The sequence below is a fragment of the Podarcis vaucheri genome (assembly GCF_965113315.1).
Source record: "Podarcis vaucheri genome assembly, chromosome: 12".
Classification (NCBI taxonomy): Eukaryota; Metazoa; Chordata; class Lepidosauria; order Squamata; family Lacertidae; genus Podarcis; species Podarcis vaucheri.
This window is the reverse complement of record NC_138750.1, coordinates 10,046,122-10,062,801: the sequence shown is the minus strand read 5'-3', so window position 1 is coordinate 10,062,801 and position 16,680 is coordinate 10,046,122. Positions and strand designations below refer to the sequence as shown.

The 16,680-nt window shown below is 43.5% G+C and overlaps 1 protein-coding gene across 3 annotated transcripts in view; it reads right to left on the bottom strand.

Annotated features, from left to right (window-relative positions):
* The window catches only part of PDE1C (phosphodiesterase 1C), a 265,314-nt gene extending 251,725 nt beyond the window's left edge, over nt 1-13,589 (bottom strand). The window contains exon 1 of one of the 3 annotated variants that reach the window (XR_014212337.1): nt 13,221-13,565. Coding sequence is in view for 2 of the 3 variants with exons in the window: in XM_082192834.1 (XP_082048960.1) it covers nt 13,221-13,305 (85 nt within the window). In the remaining variant the exon portion in view is untranslated. Of the gene's footprint in view, nt 1-13,220 lie in introns of all 3 variants that reach the window. The other 2 variants (XM_082192834.1, XM_082192833.1) reach the window with 2 other exon arrangements.
* Nucleotides 13,590-16,680: the final 3,091 nt, after the last annotated feature.

Below are 16,680 nucleotides of genomic sequence, written 5' to 3'. Positions count from 1 at the left end.
GGACAGCTGTGAGTCCAAAATGACTCCCAGGCTGCGCACCTGGTCCTTCAGGGGAACAGTTACCCCATTCAGGACCAGGGAGTCCTCCACACCTGCACCTCTCCTGTCCCCCCAAAACAGTACTTCTGTCTTGTCAGGATTCAACCTCAATCTGTTAGCCGCCATCCATCCTCCAACCGCCTCCAGACACTCACATGTTGTTTTTGGGCTACACCAAGCTAAAATAGCCAGGGTTCAGGGGTGATGAGAATTGTCATCCAAAACATCTGAACGGCACCATGTTGGCTACCCTGTTTTAGACAACAAACCTTAATATCTGTTTGACGAACAAACTACTAGAATGAAACTAAACAGAACTATTCACTTTGATTAGTTATTTGGTCCCTGAGATTGAGCACACCGTCCGTCTAGTTCCAGTATTTCTTGAGTGGCAGTGGCTTTCCAGGTATTCAGACTGAAGTCTTTTAGGTCTACCAGGAGATGATGGGATGTGCTCTACCACTGAACTAAAGCCTTAAACAAAACAACTGCATATTTCTTTACTATCCCAATGGCAACTTGTCAGGGAAGACCCACCTTAAAGGAAGAATGAGAGATGGCAAAAGCCCAAATGCCCTGAATCTCGATTTAAATAAAGAAGACAGTCCCTCCCTTCCCCAGTGGGGATTTCAGTAGAATTATAGCTGCTAAGACAACAAAATGAGGATGTGATGTCTCAGAATGGTCCGAGTGACTGTAATTGTTTTGTTCTAGTATACTGCTCTTGCCGCCTGTTTGAAATCCAGAAGAGATCTCATTAAGCACAACTGCCTAGTAATTGCTACAAGTTTTCTTTCATCATGAAACAGCCAAGCCACAGGACTACAGCTACTGAAATAACAAGGGCTTATTTCCAGTTGAAAGTCTGAAGCTGACAGAAGAATCATTGCATGAAAGCTCATTCACTAGCTAAACAAGATGCTTTGAAAAAAATCTATATCCTCATTAGAGATTTTTTAGAAAGCAGGAAAAAAAGTTAATCTTATAGACTTAAGTAAATGCCAATTCCAAACACTGTGTTTCCTAGTCATATTAATTTCTCCATAACATCCGCGGAAATTTGCCCCTAATATTTTGAGACAATGCTCAGCTCCTAAAAATTATAGCGTATGTCATATAGACAGCTGGTATAATGTTGTGCGTGGCTGGGAGGGCGAACTTTGTTCAAATTCTGCTTGGTGGCCACTGTCCTCAGGAAAAATAATTTTATCTCTCTCACCTTTCATCACCACCACCACTACTTTACATTAGGAGTTTTATAACACAGACGCAGTTTACAGGGCTCTTGTAAAAGTTACTGAGGTAAATGAATATGAAACCCTCTGTAGGGGCTTCTGTACACTACAAGCTTAAGTAAGTTTTTAACTGCCGTGACTGCCCCAATGAATTATGAGAATTCATCCCTACCAGTGAGTCAGTAGGTGTGGGAAACCAATCAAAGGAGAGGGAAATCAGGGATTACCATCCAGTTGGTTAGTAGAACTGGATACAGATTTATCTGATACCAGGGAAGGGGAGAGATATGCTTAGCACAACATTCTTTGTATTTGTCTTTACAGAGTTCCAAAACCTGGTACTGTTTGTAAATGCTTTAGAATACTTTTAAAAAGAAAGGAAAACAGTGTTAGATACCATTCACAGGACTTCAAGAACAAAAATAATTTCCCCCGTAAACAAGGATATCTACACTGCAGCTGGACAACAGCACGTTTCATAAAATGATTATCCATTAAATTTCTCTCTCCTGTTTTCCTATTTTTGCTGTTCTCAGAAACAGATGCCTTTCTTAGAAACTCAGCCACTTCCCCCACTTTTTTAATTTCTCCAAATAATTAGATTTTCATGTGGAGGAAGCCATGTAAAACCTACTGCTTTGAGAAACAAAGGTTCAGCTAAAATACAAACTCATGAACAATGGACTTTGTTTTCTTCTTGGATAATCTTTGGATAATCTAGGGATTCAAGAGCTAGGGTTGCTATGCTGTCTTCAAAATAATGGTTTTCAACATCCTGATTCTATTGTAGTTTACTCTAAACATAACATAATAAGGCGGCTGTGCTATTGGAGACACACTGGCTTCCCTCTGAAAAAAGGCTAGAAACAGGAACTTGATCACTCTGCTTAAGCAGTTTTTCCCTGTATGCAAAACAAACAAACTGTAAAGAATTGTCCTTTTTATTCAGCATTTTAGTTACGGCACATAAGCAGTATATCAAATAATAATATTAACAAAAGAACGGAAAGTGTGTTTTTGCCTCTCTTGGGGGGCAGTAGCTGCGGAGGCTAATAAATGACTAGAGTAGGACACAACCCTCATTTCCGCTTCCCATTTAAAAGCCTCCAGTTGGGTGGCCACATCCTGAAACTGATAAAGGAAGATGCCCTTAAGGTGTCCATGTGGCCTCATTTACAGAAGACAGTCTGATGGGCTGTCTGGGTTCAAGCCCAGTTTAAAAATAAAGGAATCATAAACTGGAGAAGCAGTTGAAATTGCCCATCAACAGCTGGGTCAACTGTTATGAGTCATCCCTGTTATGATGAAATGGATATATATTTTATTTAAATTATCACCATTATTTCTAAGTGTGCACCTATATGTTTAAATTGGCATGTGGAAGTTTAATGTACGTACATCTGTGTCCTCTTTTTTTGTCCACCCTAGATGCTCTACTCACACATTTCTATAGGGAAGATCTGAAGCCCGAGACAGATGCAATGGAAGTGGAGCTGTTGGTTTAAACCCAAATCTGGCCAATCACGTATGAAGTAGGGGTATGGAAGTCTTATTTTTAATAGCAAATGGGTCTGAAGTGAAGGCAGTGGATCATCTTCCTGCCTGCCACTTACTTCCCCATTCGCTAGTGACAGCAGGGCTAAGCCAAATAGAAAAGTCCTGGGGGGGTGACAGGTGAGGGAATTAACACACACACACACACACACACACACACCTGTGTACCCCCTCTTGATTTGGGGGCAGGTCCAGCTTTACACAAAAGGGGTCTGCCTTTGTCCTGTCTAGTTTGGTCCTTATTTGCCTGTCTCTGGTCTCACCAAAATTGCTATGTTTGATTGGAAATAGGAAGTGTTGGAAATCCCTTTGCAAAGCCAAGATCCCATTGGTTCATAAGGGGCCATGTACTATTTAGTCCTTGGCTATTTAGAGCATTATGGGTCAGTACCTGCACCTTGAATTGTGCCACTGGCGTTCTTTTTAAAACTGGCAAGATAGTAGGCAACTTAACAGTCTTGCTGTTTGGAATTAATGTTTCTGAACAGTCTTCAAAGGCAGCCCCACATCTAAAGCATTGCAGTAGTCTACCTGGGTTTCATCAGGGCATGGATATCTCTGGCCTAATCTGCTCCTTCTAGAAAAGACCACAGCTGGTGAACGACTTGGAGCTGCTTACATGGCAATTAAGCAGGACATTTGGGTGTTAATGGCTATAAAGGTAAAGGTAAAGGTACCCCTGCCCGAACGGGCCAGTCTTGACAGACTCTGGGGTTTGTGCGCCCATCTCACTCAAGAGGCCGGGGGCCAGCACTGTCCGGAGACACTTCCGGGTCACGTGGCCAGCGTGACAAAGCTGCATCTGGCGAGCCAGCGCAGCACACGGAACGCCGTTTACCTTCCCGCTGGTAAGCGGTACCTATTTATCTACTTGCACCCGGGGGTGCTTTCGAACTGCTAGGTTGGCAGGCGCTGGGACCGAGCAGCGGGAGCGCACCCCGCCGCGGGGATTCGAACCGCCGACCTTTCGATCGGCAAGCCCTAGGCGCTGAGGCTTTTACCCACAGCGCCACCCGCGTCCCATAATGGCTATAGTCAAGTCTAAAAGCACCAAGATATGAACCCAATACATCGAAGGGCATTTTAAAATTTCTTCAACCTACATACCACTTTGTTTCAACAGAAATCTTGAAGGAGGTTACTTATCTCAACAAAAATCAGTATTTCAAAACAAATATGATACAAATGCCACATTCACTATTACTGCTAATAGTGATGAAGATAATAATACTCACATTTTAAGTAGTATAATTGAGCAATTTCAAAGCAATATAAATAAAAAACCACAAAAGCAAACTGTATACAACATATCACAAGATAGCATCAAAATGCAACATAATTACACTATATATCGGGAGGAAACCTCATGTCTTACCAAAAAAACCACTCCTTAATACACAATAATACAATCAAGGAACCCTGCTACCATACCCAATTTCTCAACAGTCACAATCTCCTTGCACCCATCACAGCACTCCATTCCCGTCAGTAAAACATTCAAGCATTCAACAGCCCATAATCATATACCGAAAGATAAGTCCACTGAATAAGAACAATCCAGTAACTGGAGAAAAACAGGAGGAAGAGCATCAGTTTCTACCCCGCCTCTCACCTGGGACAACACACACATTCTCTCCCCACCTCTCACCTGGAGAGATTAAGATGTTTTTCACCAACAGATTCCCACCATATGGGATGTCAGGCACAGCTACCAACACATCTGATGTCCACCACATCGCAGGGAGCATTCCAGTCAGTCAAATGCAAATAAAGCAATCTTCCTTAAGGATCAGCAATGCTCTAACAACATCAAATTGAAAAGGGCAAAGTGTGAGCTTCTGTGGATTTTCACTGATGCTGCCATGGGCTGAGCTGGCCATGTGAAAGCCACCCATTGCCAAGTACTGACTTGAGTGGAGATGACCTTTCTGTATGCCGTCAACAGCTGCAGGTGATCTGACCTTGTTTGTAGCAGAGGAAAATCCAACATGCTGGATCCCAATTTCCTCTTCCACCTTACTGCTAACCAACAACATTGTAGTGAGTTTGATGGGCCTTATCCAACCCTTACCAATCCCAAAGCCTTGTCCAGAGCTTTTGCTGCCACACCTGGATTTGATGTCATGGTGCTTTCCCATTGCAAGCAAACTAATATTCCACCATAAAGGTACGCCTACAATTCTACTTTGCCTTCCAAAGTAACTACATTTTGGATCTTTGGGGAAATAATCTTATATCAATACAGATATAAAACTGAAAATTTTAACATGCAACTCATCAAAACAACCTGAACTGCCTTTAAAAAGAAGATTGCAACCAATTAATTGACCAGCTAGGCACATTAGTTAGAAATGAGCAACCACTTATTGCTTAATTTCCCTGTCATCTCTGCCATTCAGGTGCTGTGTATCAGTTCATAAACGTTTACTTACTTTATTTCCAGAGCACCTGGCACTTTCCAAACCATCACACCAATTGCAGGTTAGTGATTCACTGCCACAAGCACCACTCCGTACTGATGCTGAAAGTGGACATGGTCCCAAATGAGTTCACTTTCCATTTGCACTGCAACACTTCTCAGTCAGCAGGCCACCAACGTTGAGTACGTTCCAACGTTGCAAAAGCTGCACAGAGCAAAGGAGGCTCTCAGCTCTTTAGCAACATCTCTAAACAGTAGCACTGCAATTGCAAATAGGGCAGCTGTACATTGGTGTGCAGGCAGGTGGTTGAGTTCGCCCTGTGAAAATCAAGAGCTCCATGGGCATTGCGAAGACAGATGGGATCACCACAAGAGGCCTCTCATTTGGAAGCAAGCAGCTGAGAAAGAGAAGCCTACAGAGAATGGGTGCCAAGCTAGGCCGGGAGTAGCTACAATCTCATAGAACTCTCTTCTATTGTGTTTCGCTCCTAGCAATTGATCATGTGCGCTTGCTGTATGAATTTACTGTGAATTTAGATCTGCAGGACTCAGCCACCTGCCTACACCTCTTCACAGTTTTCAGAGGGATGGCATCACTCACTTACTTTAACAACATATTGACGATTAGATAGATAAGAGGATATATTTAAATGTCTTTCATTTGAATTGCCTAATGCTTTGCATTGTTTTGGTGAGGATGATCCTCAAAGATCACCTTCATATTCCACAGGAACAAACAAATGCTCTGAATGACTGACACACACACACTCAAAGAAAATACACCTTGCCTAACATTTTAAAAACATTTGGGATGCCTAAAGATGGCACACCATCTGTGGGCGAGTGGCTGACCTCCAGCCCTCACCTCCTACACATGGACTAGATTGGCAGAGCTTCTACATGTGACTCTGACCTCAGAGTGAGTCTATAAACTTAGTGCTCTAAAATAGTCCATTCCTAAAGAAATGGAAGGAACACACCATGTGGACCACAGAGTCTGGTGCATAATAGAAGGCGCATCACACTACACATGGGTCTTATTATCTGAACACAATGCGTTGTTTGTTAGGCAAGTGTTTGTATAATGAGTCAACGATTTACATTGATTCCTATGGGGAAATTTCTCATGCATTCCTGACCATGGAATTTTGACCCCAAAATGGAAAAAAAAACAACCCAGGAAAAACCTTTGAAACTTTGCAAAAGGCAAACAAGGAAGGAAAAACTGCTCTCTTATTTGTCCGATCTCTCTCCCTTCCTCCCTCCCTGCTCCCCACCATGTTTTCTGGCAAAATGGCTGTTGCGGACCAGCAAAACAAAAAAATAAAGCTTTCTTAAAGCTGCTTATTTGTTTACAGTGCTACACACAGGTCTGGCTGTTTGGATATCTGAATCTGTATACAGCAAGGTTTGGGTACTAATTCCTCATGTTTGGATAAGTGAATTCTTGTGTAATAAGCAAGTTTGGATAGTGGGACCTGCATGTACACTGGTCCAATGGTCCTCTACCAGTATTAATAGTAAAGATGGTGGTGGTGGTTCAGGGTGGCTTCCAACAAAATACTCAAACATTAAAAACTCAGACATTAAAAACCTCCCTGTACAGGGCTGACAGATGTTTACTTCCTTGACATCTGCTGGGAAGGTGTTCCACAGGGCAGGCGCCACTACTGAGAAGGCCCTCTGCATGGCTCCCTGTAACCTCACTTCCCACAAAGAGGGAACTGCCAGAAGGCCCTCAGAGCTGGATCTCAGTGCCCAGGCAGAACGACAAGGGTCTTTGTTGTTCTACTTCCTGGTAGTGGTGCTATTTAATTTGATGGGGTTGAGGGGCTGATCTGAAAGATCAACTTGCCTAGCTTCCAGCTCAAAATGTGGGGGCAAACCTTGGAGTGGAGGCAAAAGTTTGGAAATACTTTATAAGGAATTCCCAAAATTGCAATCTCCTTTCCCCTGCTTTTCTCTCTTTAACCATGCTGCCACCCAAAGTCTTAGTTTCCGTAGAGTTCCTTTTGATAGTTATCATTTCTCCTCCACAATGTCCCTGGATAGCGATGGCCAAATCTGTCAATTTCTGTTTCTTATTTTTTCTAATCTTCAGTTTAGTTCAGTTCTCCGTTTGTGATATATATTTTTTTAAGTTAGTCCACCAGCACTTATTTTCATGACTCTAATATATGCATTTTTGTACTTGCAAAGTTTAGAGATGAAGAAGAAGAGGAGGAGTTTGGATTTGATATCCCGCCTTTCACTCCCTTTAAGGAGTCTCAAAGCGGCTAACATTCTCCTTTCCCTTCCTCCCCCACAACAAACACTCTGTGAGGTGAGTGGGGCTGAGAGACTTCAAAGAAGTGTGACTGGCCCAAGGTCACCCAGCAGCTGCATGTGGAGGAGCGGAGACGCGAACCCGGTTCCCCAGATTACGAGACTACCGCTCTTAACCACTACACCACACTGGCTCTCAGAGATGTGCTTAATTTCCAAAGATTGTTGTGTCTCAGTCCACATATTGTTGTGGAAAGTATGACAGGGTTGCCGTATTTCAATAAGTAAAAACTAGGGCACCCGAAAATTCTTGAACTTTTTTTTTTTTTAGAAAGACCCCCTAAATTGATCCAGGAAAAGGCGTCGTGTCGCAAACGTCAGTTCTGCCTTTGAAATCCTGGTAATGTCCAGAAAACTCCAGACGTATGGCAGCCCTGAAGTATAAATTTGGTAGGTTTGCCTTTAAGTGAGAACCAAATCAAAATTCCGCCCCATCCCTTCCTTTGGGGCAGTGCTCTTGCATGACACAGAGTTATTTCAAGGGGAATGTGGGGCTAGGCTAGCAGGAGATAGCTGGTAAAAATAAGCTTGGAAAAAAGTTTGAAAACAGGAAAAAGAGGGGGGAATTGCCAGTCAGCTCCCCCCCTAAAAACTTTCACAAGTTTCCTGCCCATTAACAATTGCCAAAATAAAACTGAAGGCATGTAAAGCATAAAATATTCGGAATTTGTACCAGAAGATTTGGTTTGTTATGATATTTATTTTATTTATTTCACAACATTTATTTGTCACTTGATTGTTAATAAAAAAAAAACCTTAAAGGTTTACAAAAATAAAAAAATGAAATTATCAGCAAAAATGATTAAAAACAACTTTTTGAAGCATTCAAAAAATAAAATAAAATCAACACTAGGCTAAAAACATTCTACATTTCTGGATGGACTTGCCTAAACAAATATGCTTTTAGCAGGCACCAAAAAGAGTGCAATTAAGGCGCCTGCCTGATTTCAGATTTAATTTATTTTTGTATGGGTAATTAAAACATCCATCAATCATAAGTTAAGCGTAGGAGACATAAGCATTGGAACACCAGATACCCTCATGGAGGTGTGTTACAATGTTTTCATAAACAAGTTTTAGTATTAAAACATCTATGATTAAATATTTTTACATCAGGAGGTGTTAGAGGCTAGGAAGTTAAAGAGAAATTGTTCCTTTTTTTCTATGTGTATTTTGCATTTTTAAATTGTCATTATTAGTATATCTTTATTTTAGCCATGGATTCCAAAGAGAACTGTCTCATCCACATCACTAAGACCGAATCCAGAATAGTATGCAACTCATCACCCAATCACAGCACACCTCCAAAACAGGGTGACCATAACTCAAGTAAAAGGGTATGTAGCTTGGGGACAAAGCTTTCTGGCTTTGTGTCATGCATACTTAAAGAGTTCACAAGAGGGTGTTGAAGATGGGAAAGAAGGAGAAAGAGCACTTTTCACAGAAAGCTCCATCTGGTACACCAGCTGAGACTCTACCTGCCCACAGACTGTCTCACCAGAGTGGTGCATGCTCTAGTTATCTCCCGCTTGGACTACTGCAATGCACTCTATGTGGGGCTACCTTTGAAGGTGACCCGGAAACTACAACTGATCCAGAATGCGGCTGCCAGACTGGTAACTGGGAGTGGCTGCTGGGACCATATAACACCAGTCTTGAAAGACCTACATTGGCTCCCAGTACATTTCTGGGCACAAATCCAAGTGTTGGTGCTGACCTTTAAAGTCCTAAACGGCCTCAGATCTTTCTGCCTGAAGGATCGTCTCCACCAATGTCGTTCAGCCCAGACACTGAGGTTCAGCTCCGAGGGCCTTCTGGTGGTTCCCTTACTGTGAGAAGTGAGGTTACAGGGAACCAGGCAGAGAGCCTTCTGGGTAGTGGCACCTGCCCTGTGGAACGCCCAGCAGATGTCAAGGAGATAAGTAACAATATAACCTTTAGAATACATCTGAAGGCAGCCTTGTATAGGGAGGTTTTTAATGTTTAATGTTTCGTTATGTTTTTGTATATGCTGGGAGCCAACCAGTCAGATGGGCATGGTACAATTACTGGTAGTAGTAGTAATAGTAGTAGTAGTAGTTCAGACCAACCTCACAACACACATAGGAACAAGAGCACATCGCTCACACTTTTCTTCCTAGAACCCTAGCAGGTACCTCGCCTTGAGACACAAATGCCCCAAACCCAAACCTACTCCGCTTCAGCAACTGGGGGTGGGGTGCCAGGATAGAGCACCACAGAGACAGTTAAGCAAGGAAAGAGAAGATTACCGTATTTTTTGCACCATAACACTCACTTTTTTCCTCCTAAAAAGTAAGGGGAAATGTCTGTGCATGTTATGGAGGGAATGCCTACGGGTGGCATGCCTACGGATTTTCCTCCTCTAAAAACTACATGCGTGTTATGGTCGGGTGCGTGTTATAGAGCGAAAAATACGGTACATCCTAGAAAGTATAGCTGCTGAAATTGCCTCCCGTATCTCCTCACCCCACACTCTTTCCTATTTGTGAACATATATTGTCTGAACTAGAAGGATGCTTGTCTATTGTTCTGGGAGGTGAAGAAGATAGATAGATAGAAAGAGAGATAGATATTTGAGAATTAAAGTGAAGTATGCCTCCTGTTTCAACCCAGGTATCAAAAGTTAAGGAAACCCAAACTTAATCTAGCAGCAAAAATGTGTGCTTGGGGAAAAGTCTGCCTCATTTGAGGAGATTGGACGAGATGGCTGTCAGATGTCCTTCAGCATCACATATGAATCTGAGCTGCTCAAGACATTGTGCTGCTTAAAGGGCAGGAAAATATTCTCCACAACTGCCACCACCCCACGCTGGGACATAAGATAGACTGTGTGTTGTACACAGCAGTCGCTGCTGCTCCCTGACGCACTTGCATCAAACTACCAGATAACATTGCTGGCCCTGAAATCAGCTGAGCTGGGATTCTATAAAGAAACTGGCAACATGGTAGCCCTGGATGCAAGAAGCTAAGTTCATACCACTATCCAACTACAAAGCTCACTGGTGGCCTTGGCAAAGCCGCCGCCTCTGACAAGCTTGCCACACAAGGCTGTTGTGAATTAAACGCCCATATTGGTCACTCTAGAGAAAGGGTGAGTCTGGCCCGTAGTTTTTGTGATTATTTTCCTTTTGGAAGCATAAATGTCCCACTTGTGTTTGCATTCTCTTCCGAGCTGCTAAATTTATCCGCTAGAGTTCCTTCCAACTTGAATGTGACAAGCTTGCTCGGGGCTGTCTGACTGCAAAGTTCAGAGGGATGAGAAGAGGCAGGCAGGCAGGCAAAGACCTTGATGCTATAAAGGCAGCGCAGCCCACGCAAAGACTTGATCCTAACTGAGGTGGGCATCCAGTTTGAGCAGATATGGGGGGAATTCTTCAGACAGCCTTCCCTTTTGGCAAGCACATGGACAGGGGGCAGGGGCAAAAAAGTGCGTAGAGCAAGGAATGAAAACTTTACTTCTGCACAACAGGCTCATTCCACACACACACACACACACACACACACACACACACCTCTCTATCCTGCAGCCAGGCAAGCAAGAGTCCTTATGGTTCAAGGACATATTCCAACCACACTCAACGAGGGTGTTAAGTAAAAGACAGATACTTGGCGTGGGTTGTATATACATAAGAATTTAACTTTAACCATAGGCATGATCTAGCCAAAATTAAGCACTTTGGACTGTAATCATATGCACATACAGACCCGAGAGGTAAGACACATTGTGAACACAACGGGCCTTGCATCTGAGTCAAATTGCACAGGATTGTGCTGTTTGGGTTCCAGTCTTATGTGCACACTCTTGAGAGTAAGTTTAAAGGTGCTTACTTTTTGAGTAAACACAGAGGGCATCAGACAGTACATATCCTTGGTTTTAATAGGAGAATTAGGCACAGGCTTAACTCCCCCTGTTCCCTGAAATCAGTGGAGTGTGCTGAAAGCCATGCCCCATGGCTACCTCAACAGCCCAAAAATAGAAACACCAAAATAATGCAATTATAAACATGTCACTTTAGTCATCCTAATACATCATGTTTGAAGGAGCATGATTTATCTAGACCATCTAGTCTTTGATGCATAACCCCTATTTACAGCGTAACCCATACTCAGAAGTAAGTCCTACTGTTTTCAATGGAGTTTATTCTTAGGTAAGTGTGTATAGGATTGTTGCCTTAGTATTCAGTTCAAGATCACACACACAATATTAATCCTCAGATTCCTACATGAGTAAGAAACTGTCAATTCCATGCAGCTCCAACAATTCCCCCCCCCCAAAAAAGCACATGTTCTGATGTTCAAGTGACTCCCACAGAAGGCATCATTTTTAATAACTGTAGAATGCAGCGTGTAAGACAGCAGAAGGACCATGACAAAAGTTATTGCATGCCACGGAGAACCTTTAAGCTCTCCATCTAGCCTGAAGCTCCCGTGCTATTTACATCAACATCAATCCACAGCAGCAAAGAATAAGCACAACACAATCAGCAGCTGGCCATTAGATATAGAAGGCATAAAAGTGAATTTGTTCATCATAAATAGGCCACTCAGATTGCAAACTAAAATTAAGTCAGCAAGATAGCTTGCTTTGTTAAGGTTTGCAGAGATTTGCATAGTGGAGTTCAGTCAGATGTAAAATTTCGAAAGAACAGCCTGATTAATTCACCCTAGGAATCTAACTACTGTACAGTGGGGTTGATAAGGGAAAAGAAAGGAGGAAGGCACAAGAACCTGTGCCTCTGAGCAATTTTGTTCCCCCTCTCCATCAAAAAGACAGAGTGGGACAAAGTGGTCTTAGGTTTAAAGGGCTCAGTCCACCTTAGAGGGCTTGATATGAGGCATGGCTCAGTTCTGGACCCCTTTTTGTCAATGCTCTTGGAGTACTGAAATGATTGCCAAGATCAACGTTCATCTGAGCTTGTGCAGAGTGTCTCCCAGCACTTGAGTAACCACAACCAGCCTCCAGGTCTTTGGGATCAGGTGCAAGCCGAAGGCATGTTTTCCACACTAACCTCTTTTTAGAAATGAGCCACTGTTTACAGCAGGGACCAAGGAGAATGGATGTGATTTGTGTGTGTCTTCTCTTTCCATTTCCAGTTCCACTTCATTTCTGTTTACATGGTACGAGGGCAATTTCAGGAAAGATCTGGTTTGCTGTGTCAGTGACCATGGGTTTACAGAAGCTTGGTTACCTACTTAAAACTCACAAGTAAGGAAAAACAAAGAAACTACACACACACACACACACACACACACACACACACACAGCTTCTGTGCTCCTGAGCTTGTAGGAAGGAAATGCAGCAAGCAAGTTGACAATATGTAATCCCAAAAGCACAGGCTTTCCTGAGATAAGGGCTGCCAACGAAACAAAAGTTCGGCACACCTCTTGCCAAAGCAATGCCAAAAACATTACAAAAGTGCGATGGTTCAGGGCAAGGAACCTTTCCTGAATAAAAGGAAGTCAACAAAGCGGCAGGAGGGACAGAGCAAAGCAAAAGTTACAGGAGGGTAGCAGCATCTTCCAAGAGGCATCTTGGACAAGCCCCCTCATCCCCCCCCCCTGTTTCCTACTTGAGACAAAAAGATAAGAGAAGAAGAAGAAGAAACACCCACACAAAGGGGCTCACCAATTGTGAAGCTATAGCCATCAATGCTGAAGGTGGCACTCCGGCATTTTTTAAATCCTTCTTTTCTGTTGCTTGCCTCTGTCATGATGATCTTGCTGGTGAGTGTTCTAGGCAGCAAGAACAGCAGCAGCAGCAATTCTCCCCTTGTGGGATGAGAGCTTTTCTAAGCAGGCAATTAGTTGCCCTTGAATCTCTCCCTTCGGCAGCACTCACCACCGACTTCACACATCTCTGAATGCACAATGCTGGATCCAAGAGAGAGAGAGACATGCCCAGCAGTAATTCTCCACCCCCTAAGAATGTCACAGCAGCATGTTACTGACATACCTACTCAAGAGGTTTTAACCACTAGTTAGAGACGCTGGGATCTGAAATCCAGCAGCAATTAGTGTAACACCGCTGAGCCAAACAAATCAACTGTGCATGTCGCAGAAATGTGGAGGAGCTCTAGGCACAACAGTATGGAACATTCAGCGCTGCTGGGATAGAAGCAGATTGTGGGAATCAGAGCCTCTATAAGCCTCACCCCAAGGGATCTTTGAAGATTTGCAGCCTAATCGGCTCCTGACTGTACCTTGGCAAGGAGTTTCTAGACCCCCCCCCTTGGACCCAAAGTGGTATAAACAAGTTCTCTTCACTTGCCTAAAGGTCTCCATATGAAGTTTCTGAATGTATGTGTTAAAGGAAAGTAGTTAAAAATGGTAACTTCCCTCCCCACCCCACTGTTGCCATGTGCCCAAGCCTGTGATTTTTTGGGATCACAGGATCTTCGTGACATGGTAAGCAGATCCAGACAGTGAGAAGGCTCCTTTATTTCCATCCTAGGCATGCCTTTCCCTATCTTCAATTCAAATCCTTAAAAGGTCTAAGAGTGTCAGGACCAGAGCCGTCAACTTTCAGATTTGAAAATAAGGGATTTTAGTCTCAAAATTAAGGGATCAGCAGCCTCACCTGTCCTGGGGACAGTCTACGGGATATCTAACAATCTGGGATAGCAGTGGGAAGCAGTGGGGAAAAGGGAAGGTTGACAGCTATGGTCAGGACCTGCAGTCCAGATACAGAGGCTGTGGTGCTGACGCAGGAGCTGACCTCCTTAGGACCAGAGCACCCCCACTGAACCAGACACACACACACACACACACACCCCAGGACTGAGATGTGAAAGGTGCCCATGCCTGGACCAGATACTGCAGCCCCTGGGTTGACCATCACACTCATCTCTAAGGACATCACATTCTACAGATCTTGTGAGCCAATGCAGGCATCTTGTTTGGTATACATTCATAGAGGGATAGAGTACTAGGTTCCAGGAGGAGTGGGACATGAGAAGGGGTCTGGATGTGAAGGTCTAAAATGCTTCAGCCTTGACCCAGACATTACTGGAGGAAGTGTCATATTAGGAGCTCTCCTTGGTGCTGTAATGACTGGCCTGCCTTGCTGCACTGACCCCATTATGACCCATGGGACCAGAACAGAAGACCTCATGTTCTGAATTTAACCTTAGTCACCCTTAACCACTCCTTCACAAGGAAAAGAGCTGTGAAATATGATTACAACCCCAAAGATTGCCCTGGTTTCATCACCCAAGATACCTGCTAGGCTTTTGAGCCATCCCAATTAATATGAGCATCCTGCCCAGCCCATTTCATGAGGAGGTAACTTGCCCTTACTCAGTGACCTTTTCATCCTACACTCTTTAGTAGGGTGCTTCTCCTTCATGTTCACATTGCCCACTTCAGCTATAGAAAAAATCTGCCCTCCACATCCAAATCTTGCCTTTGGATTTCTTGTGAGAGTTTATTGAGGTCTTGCACATAGGAGATTGCTAAGAGACAATTCGGGGGGGGGGGGAGAAAGGACTGCATAATGGGACAGTATGGAATGATTTGGGCCACGCAAATGTTGCAGGGTCTCCCCAAATAAGGGTTTTTGAAGCACCTTGAGTTGAGCTTGCAAGGAAGGCAATAGTGACAACCCAGCCAAGAGTTACGGTACAATTTTCTGCACCCGCTACAGCTTCTAAACGTGTTACCCACAATTCTCCGTCTTAAATTACAAGGGCAGCCTGGCACCTTATAGAAAAAAACCTTTCTCTATAAATAAAGCACCATCTGAGCCTTGTCATTAAACAAGTGCCCCTCAATTCACCCATCTGTAAACCTGCAGTAACTTCAGCACAGTGGGTGTTCTACAACATTAAGTATCTTTTGAAAGATGCAAAGAATGAGGCTGTTTTAAAGTGCTGCTCTTGCTATCCTTCTCTGGTTGTTGTTTTTTTCCCCCAAGTGGTTTTCTAGGTCACCTAAACAGTGAATTTACCACTTCATAAAAAGAAGCCATGAAACAAACTCTCCTCAGAATATGCAAAGTACAGAATAGTCTAAACCTGATTTCATGCTGGTTGCTGGTTGCATCTACCGTATTTTTCGCTCTATAAGACGCACCAGACCACAAGACGCACCTAGTTTTTGGAGGAGGAAAACAAGAAAAAAAATATTCTGAATCTCAGAAGCCAGAATAACAAGAGGGATTGCTGTGCAGCGAAAGCAGCAATCCCTCTTGCTGTTCTGGCTTCTGCGATAGCAGTGCAGCCTGCATTCGCTCCATAAGACGCACACTCATTTCCCCTTACTTTTTAGGAGAGAAAAAGTGAGTCTTATAGAGCAAAAAATACGGTAGTTATTTTCTGCTGAATCCGAACAACGTCTCTCCCTTCCCCTAGCAGGCTCAGGTCCCGCAGCTCCAAAACAAATTCACTTTCCTTATCTCAGTGGTTTCTCTCAGGACACATTCTTTAAACTGTGCTCTTCAACCTTAGGTAATTTCACTGCTAAATGCCCCATGGCTGCCCTTTAGCATCACACAATGCTTCATGTGGACTGTTCACTAAACATGTTTGGATCCTTTGAGATGCAAGACAATGTAGCAGTTTAATAAATGCAAGGTGTAATCATGTTGCCTATCAACAGTACACTAAATTCATGCAGAAATTTAATTGCCCAAGATGAAGGAGGGCTGTTTTAATTGAATTTACAGAGGGAGGAGGATGTGTTAGAGCAAAAGAGTTAATGCTGAAAGAAGAGGCCTACTGGATCAGACCAAAAATCTATGTTGATCAGTGTGCTATTTCCTGCAGTGGCCAACCAGGGAAATCCAGGAGGACACAAGCACAATAGTGCTCCCCTAGGGAGACACTAGGGTCCAATTGTTGGTGGGATCGATTCCTGGCCGTGAAAGAGAAACACCAAGAACCGTGTTTGTGTGACCTTGGTGAGAGACAAGAGTTGCTGGGGAATGGTGAGCTGGTGAGATCATGGGCACCAATCATAGGCACATAACACAGGAGGCATGGCAGGTGGTAGCATGATCTGTGTGGTGGATGGGGGCTTTTTCTTCAAGGTCCTGAGATTTGAGAATGCATGTGTCAGAGTCAGGATGCGTCTGGGTATTGGAAGCAGGG